The sequence below is a fragment of the Rhinatrema bivittatum genome, chromosome 2 (genome assembly GCF_901001135.1).
Source record: "Rhinatrema bivittatum chromosome 2, aRhiBiv1.1, whole genome shotgun sequence".
In the NCBI taxonomy this organism is placed as follows: Eukaryota; Metazoa; Chordata; class Amphibia; order Gymnophiona; family Rhinatrematidae; genus Rhinatrema; species Rhinatrema bivittatum.
In genome coordinates, this window is record NC_042616.1 from 495,112,307 (window position 1) to 495,129,267 (window position 16,961).

At 40.5% G+C, this 16,961-nt stretch overlaps 1 protein-coding gene across 2 annotated transcripts in view; it reads right to left on the reverse strand.

The window, feature by feature from the left end:
• TXNDC5 (thioredoxin domain containing 5) overlaps positions 1 to 16,961 on the reverse strand; it is an 80,031-nt gene that overhangs the window by 40,268 nt on the left and 22,802 nt on the right. Inside the window, exons 4-5 of one of the 2 annotated variants that reach the window (XM_029590629.1) lie at positions 5,670 to 5,763; positions 766 to 881 (exon numbers count right to left, since the gene is read on the reverse strand). In XM_029590629.1, the coding sequence (XP_029446489.1) occupies positions 766 to 881; positions 5,670 to 5,763 (210 nt within the window). Of the gene's footprint in view, positions 1 to 765; positions 882 to 5,669; positions 5,767 to 16,961 lie in introns of both variants that reach the window. The other variant, XM_029590628.1, reaches the window with a different exon arrangement.

Consider the following 16,961-nt stretch of genomic DNA (forward strand, 5'->3'; position numbering starts at 1 on the left):
GAGGTATGAGAGGTGGTGCGGGAATGTAGGGAGGGATTAAGAAGATTATCAATGAATTTGATGCTGTAAATTGGTTGTTTAGTTGATCATCATAAGTTGCATTGTGATTGCTTGGAGTACGGCAATATATAAAATTGAATAAATTAAAAAGGTGACTTTTCTTGGACAGAACCATTTTTTTGTGCATCTATCATCATTATTAAAGTTTAAAATATTAAACTGTGCCATTCTAGTGAACAGAAGACCAGGGCATTTCTTCCCTTTTGAAAACCTGTTACAAAAATAAAGGTGGTCTAACAATTGCTAGGGGGGACTACAAACAAACCTTCACTTCTAAACTTGGAAATGAACTTGAAGCTGGTATGCGCTCTCAGTATCAATTCCAGCCTACATCCTTCAACTTTCACCTCCCTCACTCCCGTCACCTACAGTCGGGGGTGGCTGGAGGGCGCTGATCAGAGACCTCAAACCCCAGCCTCTGCATTCATCTGTCTGCTTTTGCAAAGGGTCCGTTGTGCTAAGTGAGACTCGGCTATCAAAAAAGGTGACTAGCCCCAGAATTAATCCATGTTCCTTCTGCCCTTGGATGTACTCCAATGCTCTCAAACAAAATCAAAGAGCAATCTGTGAAGCTGAGCCAGCAAGCAGCAGCAGTAAGTGGGATAACAAAGGTGTGCAAGGAAGAAGATTATGATATACATGCTACCTGTCCAACTAATCTAGCCAAATGAAGGGATGACTTTCATGTTAGCTTCTTACACTTACTTTGCCAATCTTGACAGACTCGGACTTTTCATAGGATGAAGCCAGTTGTTCCCAGATGGGAGCCAAAGCCTTGCAGTGACCACACCAAGGGGCAAAGAATTTAATTAAATGATGTCCTTTAAAAAAAGAAAACTCATTTCAGAATGGAGTATATGATATTGCATATACACTTGAATATTAAGACTAAATAAATCAGGTATGGACCACTAAACTAAAATGAAATTATAAAGCAGGATAAACTATTTTCATTACTATTTTATTTAGGAGATGGCTTTAGTCATGTTCCACATCAGTTATGTTATATCAGCAGAGGATATAATAGAAGAGTGAGAAGGGCCTGAGCACTCTCCCCAAGGATTCATACACACATTACTCCTGGTTTCAGTGGGGAAGACTTGGTATGGCATCTGTCATCTGTCACCAAAACCATGGGTTAGGCATCGTCTGACAATTATAGACCTGAACTCGTACCTTTGGAGTTCACTGCCAACCTGTAAAATTCCTTTTTTTTTTTTTTTTTAATAAAGAATTTGGCAGTCCTTGCATAGGGCATTTGCAAACAATTTAAAAGAAAAGCTTAAAAAAAATAGCACTCAAAAGGCAGTTTTATCACTGAACACATGTTCATCATTAAATCACTGCTACACTGACTTTCCACCACTTGACTGAGCCATGATTTTTCCCAATGGCCGGAATTAGTTCAAAGTAAAAGAAAATGTCCATTGTGCTATAATTCAGGTATTGCAAGTGGCAATCTGTGAATGCTCATAGAAGGATCCCCAAAAGTCTGTGGTTAATGTTGTATAATTTTTTGGACTCAAAGCCAGGGCAATCAGAACACTTCGATTCAGAAAAAGATTTTAAAATATAATTTATTCAGCTGTTTATAAGAAAGTCCAAGACAAGTGTTCTGGGAGATGCAATATAACTGCCCTCTATCTGTAATAACTTGCATCTCAGTGAATCTCTGACATGCCCTGACTTATATAATCAAAATACAACATTCCCGAAGCTTCCAGAATGAATGACGTGACTGCCCAAAGACTTTTTTTACAAAGAAACCTTATGCTGTTGTCATGACAATCTATCATGTATAGGAAATGCTTGTGAGGATCACTCCCCCCATTCTGAGAATTCCTAACCAACTAAACCTGTATATCCTCCCACCATAAAAAAGTTCCTTTATCAATCATGGCTTTGCTGGCTTTTGTTCTTCTGTTCTTCTCTTGATATTCTTTGTTGTATAAACAGGTAACAAGTCTGGTTTTTGAATAGAAGCTCAGCATGAATTCCGTTTTGTGGCACCAGGATTTAATTAAAGCTGCACCCTCAGGGGCATCTTCATTTACCTGGCTCCTGTCAGTTGAAATAGGCATCTGCAAGACAAAAGCCTGCAGCCTGGACCCAGTTTCTCTGTATTGTGAAGTAAATGTTGCCATTAAATAGGCCTCTCTCCTGTTGTTGCCAGCAAATCTGTCTCAGGGATTTTCTGCAAGTCATGCTCAGAAAAGCACTCAAAGTTCATTCACCTCTGACAAGCCACAGTACAGCAGAGGTGTCTGGGTATTCTTGATTGTCTGAGCGGCCTATTCTTCAATGTCTCTTCTGGGCCTCTGAGGCAATTCTTGACCAGCAGCATGTTGTCACTGGCTGCGGAGCCTGGCGTCCATTTTTACAGCAGCAAGACTTGTTCAGCCTTTACTCACAAAGAGAAACACCATATAGTTTTGCCAATAACCATGAGATCAATATTCAGAAGGATCTGCCACACTAATGCTTAAGTGAGCTGGACAAACCGTTAAGATTTGAATGGCCTGCCCCTCTCTCACTTACAAAATTTTACCTGGGTAAGTCATTAACGGGCTAAACAATTAGCCAAATAAAAAGAGGAGGGGCTAAAATGCATCCATCTGTTACTAATAGAGATGTGAATCGGAACAAGTTCCGATTCAGATTCACATCGTGAATTTTTCTTCGTGCGGTCTGATCGGGTTTTTTTTTTTTGTTTGTTTTTTTTTTGTTTAAATCAGCTGCGCCCGAGCAGATAAAAAACAAACAAACCCCACCCCGACCCTTAAAAACTGCTTCCTTAGGTTCCCCCACCCTCCCGACCTCCCCCCAAAACGTTTTAAAATTACCTGGTGGTCCACTGGGAGGCCTGGGAGCGATCTCCCGCTCTCGGGCCGTCGGCTGCCACTAATAAAAATGGTGCCGATGGCCCTTTGCCCTTATATGCTCTTATATGCTCTTATATATGCCCTTATATGCTCCTCTGTTCCATGATTTCAATTTGGTGCAATACCTTAGCGTCAACCCCTAGTTTTCTGTTTCTTAGTTCAAGACCTAAGCCTAAGCCTCTGCGACCACGGATGTATTATATTTACTCTCTCTGGGACACTGTTTTCTGTACAAATGTTAAATGTTGTTCTGCTTGTTTGTTGGTTAATAAGATATTTTATTATTAGTTCTTTGTAATTGTTCACATTTGAAGCTCTGTTAATGTTCTATGTAATTGCTTTCATTTACCGAAGCACTGTTTCTGTTCAATGTAAACCGAACTGATTTGTAAACCCTTACAAGAATTTCGGTATATAAAACTGTTAAATAAATAAATAAATACCACGTGACAGGGTATCCATGCCATTGGCCGGCCCCTGTCACATGGTAGGAGCACTGGATAGCCCGCGCCATGTTTAAAGATGGCGCCGGCCATCCATTACTCCTACCATGTGACAGGGGCCGGCCAATGGCACGGATACCCTGTCACATGGTAAGGGCAAAGGGCCATCGGCGCCATTTTTATTAGTGGCAGCCGACGGCCCGAGAGTGGGAGATCGCTCCCGGGACTCCCACTGGACCACCAGGTAATTTTAAAACGTTTTGGGGGAGGTCGGGAGGGTGGGGGAACCTAAGGAAGCAGTTTTAAAGGGTCAGGGTAGATTTAGGGCTTGTTTATATGTGCCGTTTTTCCCGCCTTCCCCCAAAACAATAAGAGAACCCCACGAACAATTTCATGGGGGGTTTTCCCATTGGTTTCGGGGAGCCGCCGATTTCTGACGATTTTGAAAATATCGTACGATATTTTCAATCATCAGAAATACGATTCACATCCCTAGTTGCTAATATTTGGCACTGTCCAGTAAATATCACTGCCCTAACGTTACCCAGTTAAACTTATCTGGGCACAGTCAGTGGTAGACTTGTCCAGCTAAATACCACTGAACAGCCAGCCACTAATAGGTACTCCGTTAACTTTCTCATTCACCGGCCTGCTGAATATCAACCGTCATAGTTTTCTGGCAAATCTCTTAATGTTTAACGCAAGCCATTATAACTTACCATGCTCACACAAGGAAATATGCATGGATTTAGCATTGAAACACTGCTTCATAAGAAGTACTACAGCCATGTTCACAGCAGTGTCATTTTGGCAATTCTGGTGCAATGTTTGTTTTTTTTTTTACACTGCAATACTAAAACAATGCTAATACATTTGAATTTTTATTTTTTTAGATTTGATTATTTACCTTTCAAAACTCAAATTTAAGGTAAGTTACAATCAGGAACAGCAGATTTTAAGCCCTCTCAGGCAGGGAACTGCCTAAGGCCTAGATTCATCAAAAAGCTATAAATGCAAAAATGGCGACCGCGATTAAAAAAAAAAAAAAAAAGGGGTGGTGGGGGTGGTGAAGGATCAGGTAATTTGCAGCCTCCTATATCGCATAGATAAATAACACATGGTGTGTTGCGTTGGTGCACGGCACGTTGTGTCAGCGAGCGCATAATGTCATTTTACAGAGCTAGCTTAAAGCAAAGTTGCTTACCTGTAACGGGTGTTCTCCTAGGACAAGCAGGATTGGTAGTCCTCACATGTGGGTGAATCCTTAGCTACAGGCTAGACCCAAACCAATGGGACTAATAGACACCAAACCAGGTGCAGTGCGGTTGGTAATAGCAAGGACAGCCTGAACTCAAACCAGAGGCCCAGGTTGGAAGAGTTGGGTTCAAGGCTGAAAGATGTTTCCGAGGACAGATTGGCCGAATCTGCTATCACGCCAACCATCCCTGTCCAGACAATAGTGCGCGGCGAAGGTGTGGAGAGAACTCCACCTCACAGCCCTGTATATCTCCCTCATTGGAACTGCACGTAGGTGGACCACAGAAGTCGCCAACGCCCTTATAGAATGTGCCGTGATGTGGCCCTCCAGTTGCAGCCCTGCTTGGTTGTAGCAGAAGGAAATACAGTCCACTAGCCAGTTGGAAAGAGTCTGCTCAGTAACAGCACTACCCTGCCTGTAGGGGGGGTCAAACGAGACAAATAGCTGGGTGAACAGCCTGTGGCCTGCTGTATGGTCCAGGTAGAAGCCAAGGCCCTCTTACAATCCAGTGTGTGCAGCGCCCTCTTCTCCAGGCTGGAAATGGGCCTAGGGAAGAAGTTAGGTGGGACTATGGATTGGTTAAGATGGAAATCTGTGACCACCTTCGGTAGGAACTTAGGGTGCATACGCAGAACCACCCTGTCAAAGAAAGCCTGCTAGGTGATTCAAACCATGGTAGTATGGCTTTAGAGTGTTCTTTCAGAGATACCAGCCATGCTGACCTACTGGTCACCACTTTTCAGCTTGTAAACTGGCACTACAAACTGGGAATGAATGGAGAGTTCAGATCATTCCTGATAGCTGAACAGTTATTACCTAGCAACGACCACCATATATACTGTGATAACAGATCCAAGATACACATTTCCTGAATTTGCCAAAGGATTCTGTAAAAGTGTTTTTTTTTTACCAGTACACTGAACCACTATGATTGAAATGTCCTCCAGAAACACAGTTAGATTCTTACAAAAGGTATTTATCATTACAAGGCCCCTTGATGCACAAGAAGCAACATCCAAGACATACCTTCTGAAATGTGTGCTTTGAAATTGGCTGCTGATAGCTCATACAGTCCCTGTTTAAGCTCTGGAGCCTGAGGAATCTCCTGTTCGGGCTCTGGCTGCTAGCAAAACAGAAAAAAAAAAATCTGTCATATTGTCTTGTGAGAGTAATTTACCAGTATACTAACTCAACTTTTTCTGCCAAAAGGAAAACAAAAAATAAAACAATTCAGTTTCCAAACCACATTAATCAATTAGCATTGTCATTTGAGGACTTCAGACCACATTTTAAATGTGGTACAGCAGGGCTTCCCAAACCTGTCCAGGGGACACCACAGCCAATCAAGTTTTCAGGATATCCGCAATGAAAATGCATGAGATAGATTTGCATACAGTGGAGACTCGGTATATGCAACTCTATCTCATGCATATTCATTGCGGATATCCTGAAAACCTGACTGGCTGTGGGGTCCCCTGGACAGGTTTGGGAAGCCCTGCAGTACAGGAAATGCTCTTCTCAAGCAAGACGCCTAAGTGCAATACAACACGAGTTTTTCTTTTCAAACTCCCTGATGTTGCTTCCTTTGCCATGTAAAAATGTTGCACCAAACTAAAGCGTGTGTGCATTAGTAATTTTATTAGTGATGTCTTAGGTTCAGCAAATGTAAAGAATTCCATAAAAGCTAGAACTATGGCTATATATCTTCATTTGAATACATGGGTAGAGACTGCCTGCCACGAGCTAAACATTTAAAGCTTGGGAGTAGACTACAAATTGTAACCTATTTCCAAAAGGTTTATTCTTCCACTCTGCACCCTGAAGTTCTAGGGATTACTAAATTTAAGATACAAGGTTCATGCTCTCTCAAAGGATAAGAATAGTGGCTACTTTAGTCACATGAAAAATATAATGTTGATTTTTATTGCATGTTAAATTTGTTCTTTATTTGAGGTTTCTCTTGTTTTACTTTATTCTACATTTGTTTATAATTCCGTATGCAACACAATCTGTGTGCTTTCTGACAGTAAAGCATGTTGTAATAAGAATTAAATTATGTTGATCTACTCATCTTATTTTCCATCAGTATATGGCTAGGCATATATTCAATAAAGCCAAAAATCCACCAAGGACTATGCTTCATGGCACTGGTGTGGCCTCATGAATACATTCACAATGTTCTGTACCAAACTAATCTCAAGAATGCTCTTCAAGTTGATAAAATTAGTCTGAAACTGGATTACTTTAAAATGTCAGCAAAGGTCCTGAAGCAAATTATACCACTGGAGCACTGAAAGGAGAAGATCATCTTGCTGGTGACTGAAAAGAATCAGTAAATACTGCTTGGGGAAATTTTTTAAAACTTAAAAGTACTGGGGAGCAGTAAACTATTGGGGTATATTTAATATGTTTGTGTGTCTGTATTAAATAGGTAGTCAGAAAGGCAGGCAAAACACAGAGGTTTGTATTTCCCAACCCTCCCACTCCTAGCTCATCTTTTGATTTATAGGCAGGTGACGCTTTCACACACACACACACACACACACACAAAATCAGCCTTTTAACTTAAATTCAGGAATGCCCCACAGATAAAGACCGGCTTTTAAATACCTGATATATATAGTGAATACACTAATATATTTAAAGAACCCTAATTGTAAGCAGTCCTACTCCCATAGCAACAAACTTAACTAGGAGCTGAACAAATTTAAGATGAAAGCAGCAGTCCAGCAGCAAGATGGGGGCTTCCCAGTCTTTAGCATCGAGTGTCATATGTATGATTTTTTACCCGCCGGTGAGAAATTGTATGTCTGCTTCCAATGCAAAGAGCTCTTGTCTCTCAAAGAATGAGTTCTATCTCTGGAGGCTAGATTGGCAGACCTGGAGGAGCTGAGAGACAGAGAGGTATATAGATGAGACCTTCAGGGACATAGTAGCCAAGTCCCAACTCCAGTCTGGCAGCCCTGGTGCTGCCTTGGAGGAGGAAGGTCTCATGATCGGAAAGCATCAACCTGGTGCAGCAGTACGTGCCAGGTACTTGTGACTTGGATTGGCCACTGTTGGAAACAGGACACTGGGCTTGATGGACCCTTGGTCTGACCCAGTATGACATACCTTATTGTTCTTACGTTCTTATGAAATGATCCTGTAGCAAGGATCTGCTCTCCATGTGGTGCATTGTCCTCTCGCATAGAAGATGTGCCTCCCAGGACTACTGACCAGGAGAGAAGGGTTAAATCGGCCGTCATAGTTGGTGATTCGATTATAAGGAATGTAGACAGCTGGGTGGCTGGTGGGCATGAGGTTCACCTGGTAACATGCCTACCTGGTGCGAAGGTGGCAGACCTCATGTATCACCTAGATAGGATTTTAGACAATGCTAGGGGAGAGTCAGCTGTCGTGGTACATGTGGGCACCAATGACATAGGAAAATGTAGAAGGGAGGTTCTGGAAGCCAAATTTAGATTCTTAGGTAGAAAGCTGAAATCCAGAACCACCAGGGTAGCATTCTCCGAAATGCTCCCTGCACTGCAGGCAGGTCCCCAGAGGCAGGCAGAGCTCCAGAGTCTCAATGCATGGATGAGACGATTGTGCAAGGAAGAGGGATTCAGTTTTATAAGGAACTGGGGAACTTTTGGGGAAGGGGGGTGTCTTTTCCAAAGGGATGGACTTCACCTTAACCAGGGTGGAACCAGGCTGCTGGAGCTAACCTTTAAAAAAAAGAGAGAGAGCAGCTTTTAAAACTAAATCAAAGGGGAAAACAGATAGTCGCTAGCACAGTCCAGATGTATTCTATGCATTAAGAAAAGTGGAAGGAAGGTGAAACAATTGCCAGCATGGCTAAAAAAGTGAGGTGAAAGAGGCTATTTTAGCCAAAACATCTTCATTCAAAAATTGGAAGAAGAAAATAGGATAAAGCATAAGCATTGGCAAGTTAAATGTAAGACATTGATAAGACAGGCTAAGAGAATTTGAAAAGAAGTTGGCCGTAGAGGAAAAAACTCACAATCAAAACTTTTAAAAATATATCTGAAGCAGAAAGGCTGTGAGGGAGTCAGTTGGACAATTAGATGATCAAGGGGTTAAAGATGTTAAAGAGGCACTTAGGGAACATAAGGCCATCATGTAAAATTAAACAATTTCTTTGCTTCGGTGTTTACTGAAGAGGATGTTGGGGAGATACCCGTTTCGGAGACGGTTTTCATGGGTGATGATTCAGATTAACTGAACTAAATCACGGTGAACCTGGAAGATGTAGTAGAACAGATTGACAAACTGAAGAGTAGTAAATCACCTGGACCGGATGATATACACCCCAGGGTTCTGAAAGAACTAAAAAATGAAATTTCAGACTTATTTCAATTAATTTGTAACCTATCATTAAAATCATCCATTGCACCTGAAGATTGGAAGATGGCAAATGTAACCCCAATTTTTAAGGGGGCCTCCAGGGGTGATTCGGAAAACTATAGACCAGTGAACATGACTTCAGTGTCGGAAGAAATCATGGAAAACTGTTATAAAGAATTAAATCACAAAACATTTAGATAGATATGATTTAATAGGACACAGCCAACATGGATTTACCCAAGGGAAGTCTTGGCTCACAAATATCCTACCTTTTTTTTTTTTTTTAAAGGGGCAAACAAACATATAGACAAAGGTGAACTGGCAGATGGGGTATTTGGATTTTCAGAAGGCATTTGACAAAGTCCTGCATGAGAGGCTTCTAAGAAAACTAAAAAAAAAAAAAAAAGTCATGGGATAGGAGGCAATGTCCTTTTGTGGATTGCAAGTTGGTTAAGATAGGAAACAAAGAGTAGGATTAAATGGTCAGTTTTCACAGTGGAAAAAGGTAAAACAGTGGAGGGCCTCAGGGATCTGTTCTTGGACCGGTGCTTTTTAATATATTTATAAATAATCTGGAAAGGGGTATAATCAGTGAGGTGATCAAATTTGCAGATGACGCAAAATTATGCAGAGTAGTTAAATCTCAAGCGGATTGTGATAAACTGCAGGAGGACCTTACGAGACCGGAAGATTGGGCTTCGAAATGGCAGATGAAATTTAACGTGGACAAGTGCAAAGTGAGCATATAGGGAAAAATAACCCTTATTGTAGTCACACAATGCTAGGTTCTCTCTTAGGAGTTACCACCCAGAAAATAGATCTAGGCCTCATAGTGGATAATACATTGAAATCATCAGCTCAGTGTGCTGTGGCGATCAAAAAAGCAATGTTAGGAATTATCAGGAAAGGATTGGAGAATAAAACAGTGGATGTCATAATGCCTCTGTATCGCTCCATGGTGAGACTGCACCATTTAAAAAAAAAAGATATAGTTGAACTGGAGAAAGTGCTGAGAAGGGCGACCAAAAGAAGGGGCATGGAACGACTGCCCTATGAGGAAAGGCTAAAGAAGTTAGGGCTGTTTAGTTTGGAGAAGAGACGACTGAGGGGGGATGATAGAGGTCTACAAAATCATGAAAGAACAAGTTAATGTAAATCAGTTATTTACTCTCTCAGATAATAGAAGGACTAGGGGGCCCTCCATGAAGTTAGCAAGTAGCTCATTTAAAAAAACAAAATGGAAGAAAATTCTTTTTTACTCAGCATATATTTATGCTCTGGAATTCATTGCCAGAGAATGTGGTTACAGCAGTTAATGTAACTGGGTTTAAAAAAAGGCTTGGATAAGTTCCTAGAGGAAAATCCATAAACTGCTATTAATTAATAAGCAATAGTAGCTTGAGATTTATCTAATGTTTGGATACTTGCCAGGTACATGTGACTTGGATTGGCCACTGTTGGAATCAGGATACTGGGCTTGATGGACCCTTGGTCTGAACCAGGTTGGCATATCTTATCTTCTTATGTACTGATATCACCCTTTAGTTTCTGCTATTTTCTTGGTGAACACAGCAACATTTGAAGAGGGCTTGAAAGCCATCTCCATCGTGCCAATGCAGGTGCACCCAGAACTGTTCTTAAAAAGGGACAGCACAAATCAACCTTGTTTTCGCACAAGGATATACTTAGCTAGTACCAAATATAACCCAAAGCTACACCTGCCAAGGGTTAGAATGCAAAGGAAGAAAGCCATGCAAATTTAGTTTCTTCCTAACCAAAAGGTCACAGAAAAGCCGTGCACCTGGCATTCTGAAAGCAAAACTCTTTAGCAGCCCAACCACGGTTCTTAAGACAACTGATCTGACAAAACTTGAATTTAGGTATATGGGTTTTGCCCATAGGTTCCGATACCCATAAACTGGGGGATAAGGTTTGACCAAAGCTTTACGATGAAAGCAGCTCAAAATTACAGCAGCTACTTGCATGGGTTTTTTTGGGTTTTGTTTTTTTTTTTTTTAACTTGAGGCAGCTGTGCCAATTAAAGCCTCTGTTGTCTGTGCAAAATTTCAGGTCAGTAGTGCAGGATCTAATGTTGTTGGGTACCAAATACTGTAATGCAGTTTTTATTTGGCGTTTCCTGCCATTTTGATGAGGGTTATACAATCCATTCAAAATGTAATGGCTCAGTTGGTTGCAGGGATTAGTGTGAGGGATATCACGCAGATGTTGGCAAATTTGCACTGGTTGCCTGTTCTTTGCCAAGTAAAATTCAAAATGGCAGTTTTGTTTTTAAGGCTATGCATGGGTCTGGTTCCAGACATTTAAAACTGGCTTCTTAACAGGATTATGTTCCTTCTTGTCAAATGTGCTTGAGTGGGAAGTCTTTGCTTTGGAGTTCAGTCTTACGTAGCTCCATTTAATGGCATCTTAGGCCCACGTCTTTTCAGAGATAGGCATTATTTTGTGGAATTTGCACTCATTAGATTTCCATCAAAAGGAGGACTTCTTTTTAGAAAAAGAAAGCAAGCAAAGATTTTCGGATAGTCAAGGCAGATTAGTGCTTTTCATCAGGTGCTTGCACCGTTAAGGCTGTTTTAATTAGTTTATATGTACTATCTATATATTTCTCATTTAAGTGTCATTTTTTATTCACAATTTTTTTTCCAATTAATTTCAAGTAATTAATTTTAAATAAATTTTCAAGTAATTAATTTCAATTAATTTCAAGTAATTCATTTCCAACTTTGGTTCTATGTAAACCGACATGATATGTACTAGTACAGGAACATCGGTATATAAAAGCCTTAAATAAATAAATAAGTACTTTTAAAACAAGATTCATCATTAGAAAAGAGAAAACAATGACAATTCACATACAAAAAGTAACAAGTGATTACTTCACAGTATTATCCAACCAAAAGCTAAAAAAGTTGTAAATAATTTCACATTAAAACAGCATTTTTATTTTATTTTTATTTATTTGTATTTTTCTATACCGGCATTCACGGAGTTCGTATCATGTCGGTTTACATAAAACAAGGGGTGAGAAATACATTATAACGTAAATAACTAATAACATAAGAGTATACATTAAAAGGTAAAACAAGTGCATGGAAGAAAAAAAAGTTACAATAAAACGGGGTCATTCTAACTGGGATTAGAGTTAGAGGAAAGATAAACAGTTTAACGAGAAGTAAAACATTGTAATGATTGGTAGATAGAGACTGTTTCAGTTTAATAGGAAATGATCAGTAATGCTGCATTTGATGGTAGAGAATCTTTAAGGGTCCGGAAATGCTTTCATGAACAGCCATGTTTTCAGTCTTTTCCTGAAGGTTTGAAGACATGGTTCCTGTCTTAGTTCTAGGGGGATGGAGTTCCACAGTGGGGGACCTGCTGTGGAGAAGGCCCGATCTCTCAATGTTATATGTTGGGTGGTATTGTTGTGTGGTACCTGTAGATATTCTCTATATGCTTCCCTGATGGGTCTGTTGGAGGAGTGTTTTTTAAGAGCTATTTGTAAATGGAGTGGAGCCAGTCCATGAATATTCTTGTAGATTGTGGTGAGGGATTTATGAATTATTCTGTAGTGGATTGGTAACCAGTGTAGGTCTTTAAGGACTGGTGTAATGTGATCTCTTCTTCTTTTGTTTGTTAGAATTCTTGCTGCGGTGTTCTGTATCATTTGGAGCGGTTTAGTATGAGATGATGGGATGCCTAGTAGGATGGAGTTGCAGTAATCAATTTTCGCAAATATTATTGCTTGGAGCACTGTTCTATAATCATGGAAGTGAAATAGGGGTTTTATTCTTTTTAATACGTGCAGTTTGTGGAAGCAGTCTTTGGTTGTTTGGTTGATAAACGATTTCAAATTTAGTCTGTTGTCTATGGAGACTCCTAAATCTCTTACTTTTGAGGTTTGCAAGTTGGCTGGCGGATTTGTAGTGATTTTGCAGTTATCTGGAGAGATTAGAATGAATTCACTTTTTGATTGGTTTAGGATTAGATTTAAGCTGGATAAGAGCTCGTTAATTTCTTGAAAGCAATTTTCCCAAAGTTCTAGCGCTTTAGTGATGGATTCTTTGATAGGGATCACAATCTGGACGTCGTCGGCAAATATGAAGTGTTTTAGGTTCAATTTGTTTAGCAGTTGGCAAAGCGGGAGAAGGTATAAGTTGAAAAGTGTTGGTGAGAGAGAGGAACCCTGAGGAACTCCTTGTGATGATGGGTATCTGGGGGATTCTTTGTTGTGAATTTTAACTTTGAAACCTCTGTTTTCTAGGAATGTTTTGAACCATGTTAGTGCTGATCCTGCAATACCGATGTTCGCTAGTTGATTTAGTAATATGGCATGGTTCACAGTATCGAACGCTGCCGATAGATCCAATAAGATCAGTAGGAAGGCCTGTCCTTTATCGAGGCCCAAAATAATGTAGTCAGTCAGTGAGATGAGAAGGGATTCGGTGCTTGAGGCTTTTCTAAAACCGAATTGAGTGGGGAAGAGAATTTTGTGTTCTTCTATGTAATCTGCTAGTTGTGTGTTAACTAGTTTCTCCATCACCTTGGCAATGAAAGGCAGATTTGAGATTGGACGGAAGTTGTTAGGATCTTTGGGGTCCAAGTTAGGCTTCTTAAGTAGCGGTTTGATGGATGCTATTTTGAGGTCGTCTGGGTAGAAACCCTGGATGAATGAGCAGTTTATAATGTCTGCTAGGGTTTTGGTTATGGTGTCCGGGATTAGCAGTAGTAATTTAGACGGAATCTGGTCTAGTGGATGCGATGAGGGTTTCATTTTCTTAAGAAGTGTTTGGATCTCTGAGGAGGAGGTGAGTTCAAGAGATTGGAGGGAGATGTCTTTATTATGCAGAATGTAATTGCTGGTTGGTGTGCCGGTATTATGCTTTATTTGTGTTAGTAGGTTGGTGATTTTATTACTGAAGAAGAGTGCCAGCTCATCAGCTTTTGTTTGAGCTTGGTTAGGTGGTATGTCAGGAGGGTTTGCCTGAGTTAGATTGGAGACAAATGTGAATAGCGCTTTGGAATCGAATATAATGTTATGAATCTTGAGTGCATAGAAGTCCCTTTTTGTTTTTAAAGTGGAGCTCTTGTATGATTGGAGGGCGAGTTTGTATGTAGAGAGTGTGGAGGGGGAAGGGGCTTTACGCCATTTACTTTCTTTTTGGCGCAGGTCGAGTTTGAGGTTTTTAAGTTCATTTGTAAACCATGGCTGCCTTTTTGACACACCTTGTTTGACTTTTTTTTGTTATCCACGGACATAGTTTGTTTGCCACGGTTTCTGTTATGGAGGACCAGGAGTTAACGGCTGCATTGGGTGATGAGAAGTCCATGTGTGAAAGTTCCGTGATTAGATGATTGCTGAGTTCATCAGAGGCTCATACTTTTCTGTAGAGAAATGAGTGTTGTGGGGCGTGATTATTGTTCATTTGGGTCATTGAGAGGGTGGTGGAGATTAAAGAGTGGTCTGACCAGGGAACTTTTTTGTAAGTGGGATGTACTGAATGTGTTATACCTGAGTTCACAAAGATAAGGTCCAGTGTGTGACCTGCCTTGTGGGTAGGTTCATTGATTATTTGTTTGAATCCCATTGCCGACATGGCTGTAAGAATGGTTTCGCAGCTGGTTGAGAGTGTGGGGTTATCAACGTGCAAGTTGAAATCTCCTAGGATTATCGTTGGGAAGTCTGGTTTTAGATAAGATGCTAGGATTTCTAGGAAGGGTGATGGGTCCGTTTCTAGAAGTCCTGGAGGGGCATATATTAGAAGGATTTGTAGTGAGTCTGATTTGAAGAGACCTGTTTCTAATTTCGAGTCAGATTTGATTGGGTGATGAGTGAATCTAAGATCTTTCTTAGCTGCTAAGAGAATGCCCCCACCCCTTTTTTTCTGTCGTGGGATTGAGAAAAAGTCGTATGTCTGAGTAGGTAGTTGATTAATTAAAGCTATATCTGTAGATTTAAACCACGTTTCTGTTATAGCACATAAGTCCGGGTTTGTATCTAGGAGAAGATCATTTAAAATTAGTGATTTCTTGGATAGTGATTGAGCATTAAATAATATCAATGAGAACAGAGTGAATCCTAGAAGTTGTGTGATTGGAGTAGTCATGATGGGGATAAGTGATTTGTATGTGCGTTGATTGTAGATTATGTTTGATTTTCCTGTGAGTAGCGTTCTGTGATGGAGAATCGGTATTGGGAGACCGTGGTACATTGTTTGCATTGTTAGGAGCGAAAGTGGTGTTAGATGGTATTAGCTGAGATGAATGCTGGAGAGGCTGGATGCTGGGGAGATGAATGCTGGAGAGGCTGGAAGAATGCTGGATTGGCCGGATGAATGCTGGAGTGGTCGGATGAATGCTGGAGTGGCTGTATGAATGCTGGAGAGGTTGGTCGAAAGCTGGGGGGGGCTGGATGAAAGCAGGAGTGGCTGGATGGATGCTGGAGAGGCTGGATGATAGCTGGAGTGGCTGGATGAATGCTGGAGTGCTGGAGAGGCTGGATGAATGTTGGAAAGGCTGGATGATAGCTGGAGAGGCTGGATGAATGCTGGAGAGGCTGGATGAATGTTGGAAAGGCTGGATGATAGCTGGAGAGGCTGGATGAATGCTGGAGAGGCTGGATGAATGTTGGAAAGGCTGGATGATAGCTGGAGAGGCTGGATGAATGCTGGAGAGGCTGGATGAATGCTGGAGAGGCTGGATGATAGCTGGAGAGGCTGGATGAATGCTGGAGAGGCTGGATGATAGCTGGAGGGGCAGGTATGTGTATGAGACCTGGAGAATGAGATCACTGGACGAAAGCTTGGGTGACGCTGATGTAGCGTGCTTTGGTTGTAGAGGCAGAGTAATGTGTGACATTTTTCTTAATTCCATGACACAGAACCAACATTTACTACTACCCTTATTTGTTACTGTAAATACTTAAGAGGGACCAAATGGCTCCATGAGCTATAAAACATAGCTATTGAGTCAATGAAGCTGAAAAGGAGGTTTTCAAGCAAATTTTTCCAACTCTTCTCAATTCTGAAATTCCAGAAGTATCCCTAAATCTTTTTCCCCTCAAACTTTTTCAATTCTCCTTGGGGAAGATAAGACCATTACTTAAAATCTTATAAAAATTCAGAAGCATTTTTAGGTGATGAAAGCAACTCAATACAAAGTTTTATCTGGTTCCACTATTAATTCCTGCAAATTAATACTCCCATTAAGTCAATGACCGAGTTGAATCCAATTACAGTAGTATATTTTCCAGACCATATTTCTCATTTAATTCAGAAAAAGTACAACTTCTTTTGATCTAAGAGATGCTCAAGATGCCATCTTCCCTTTGACTACCAATTATGCCAGTTTACACAGGAATTAGTTTTAGAGTGGGTTATTCTACAATGGAGATGCAATTGTTTCCTGTAGTTTTATTTTCAACAAATTTGTTTTATTTTTTTGAATCGCTTCCCATGTGGGCTTTAGCACCAAGTACTCCTTAACAACTGACATCTTCAGAAGTGAACAGATTTGCCGCTCAATGTTTAGCCAACATGGCATACCAAATATCTGTATCTTACATCTACTACTCTATCTCATAATATATGCATTAAAGTAAAAAAGGAAAGCTGAAAGTTTATGCTTTTTTTTTTTTTACACTTTGGTAACTTTGAAGCCCTTAAGGTTTATCAAGATGTTTTATTAATCCAGAGAAATTTAGCAAAAAAAAAAAAAAAAAGTTTACTTGCAGTAAACTGTGTTTTCCATAGACCGCAGGAAAATTAGCCGTGATCTAAGATATCTAACATGTAAAGTGACTTGTCATGGTCGTGAGCGAGCAGCCTGGGGAAAAATGCAGGAAGTACAATAGATTGATTGATATGAAAAGCAGAGAGACTTTCTTCGGAAGAAATCACTTTATCATGACAAAACCGAAGTAAGGTGGGTAATGCACCAGAGTCCACGATT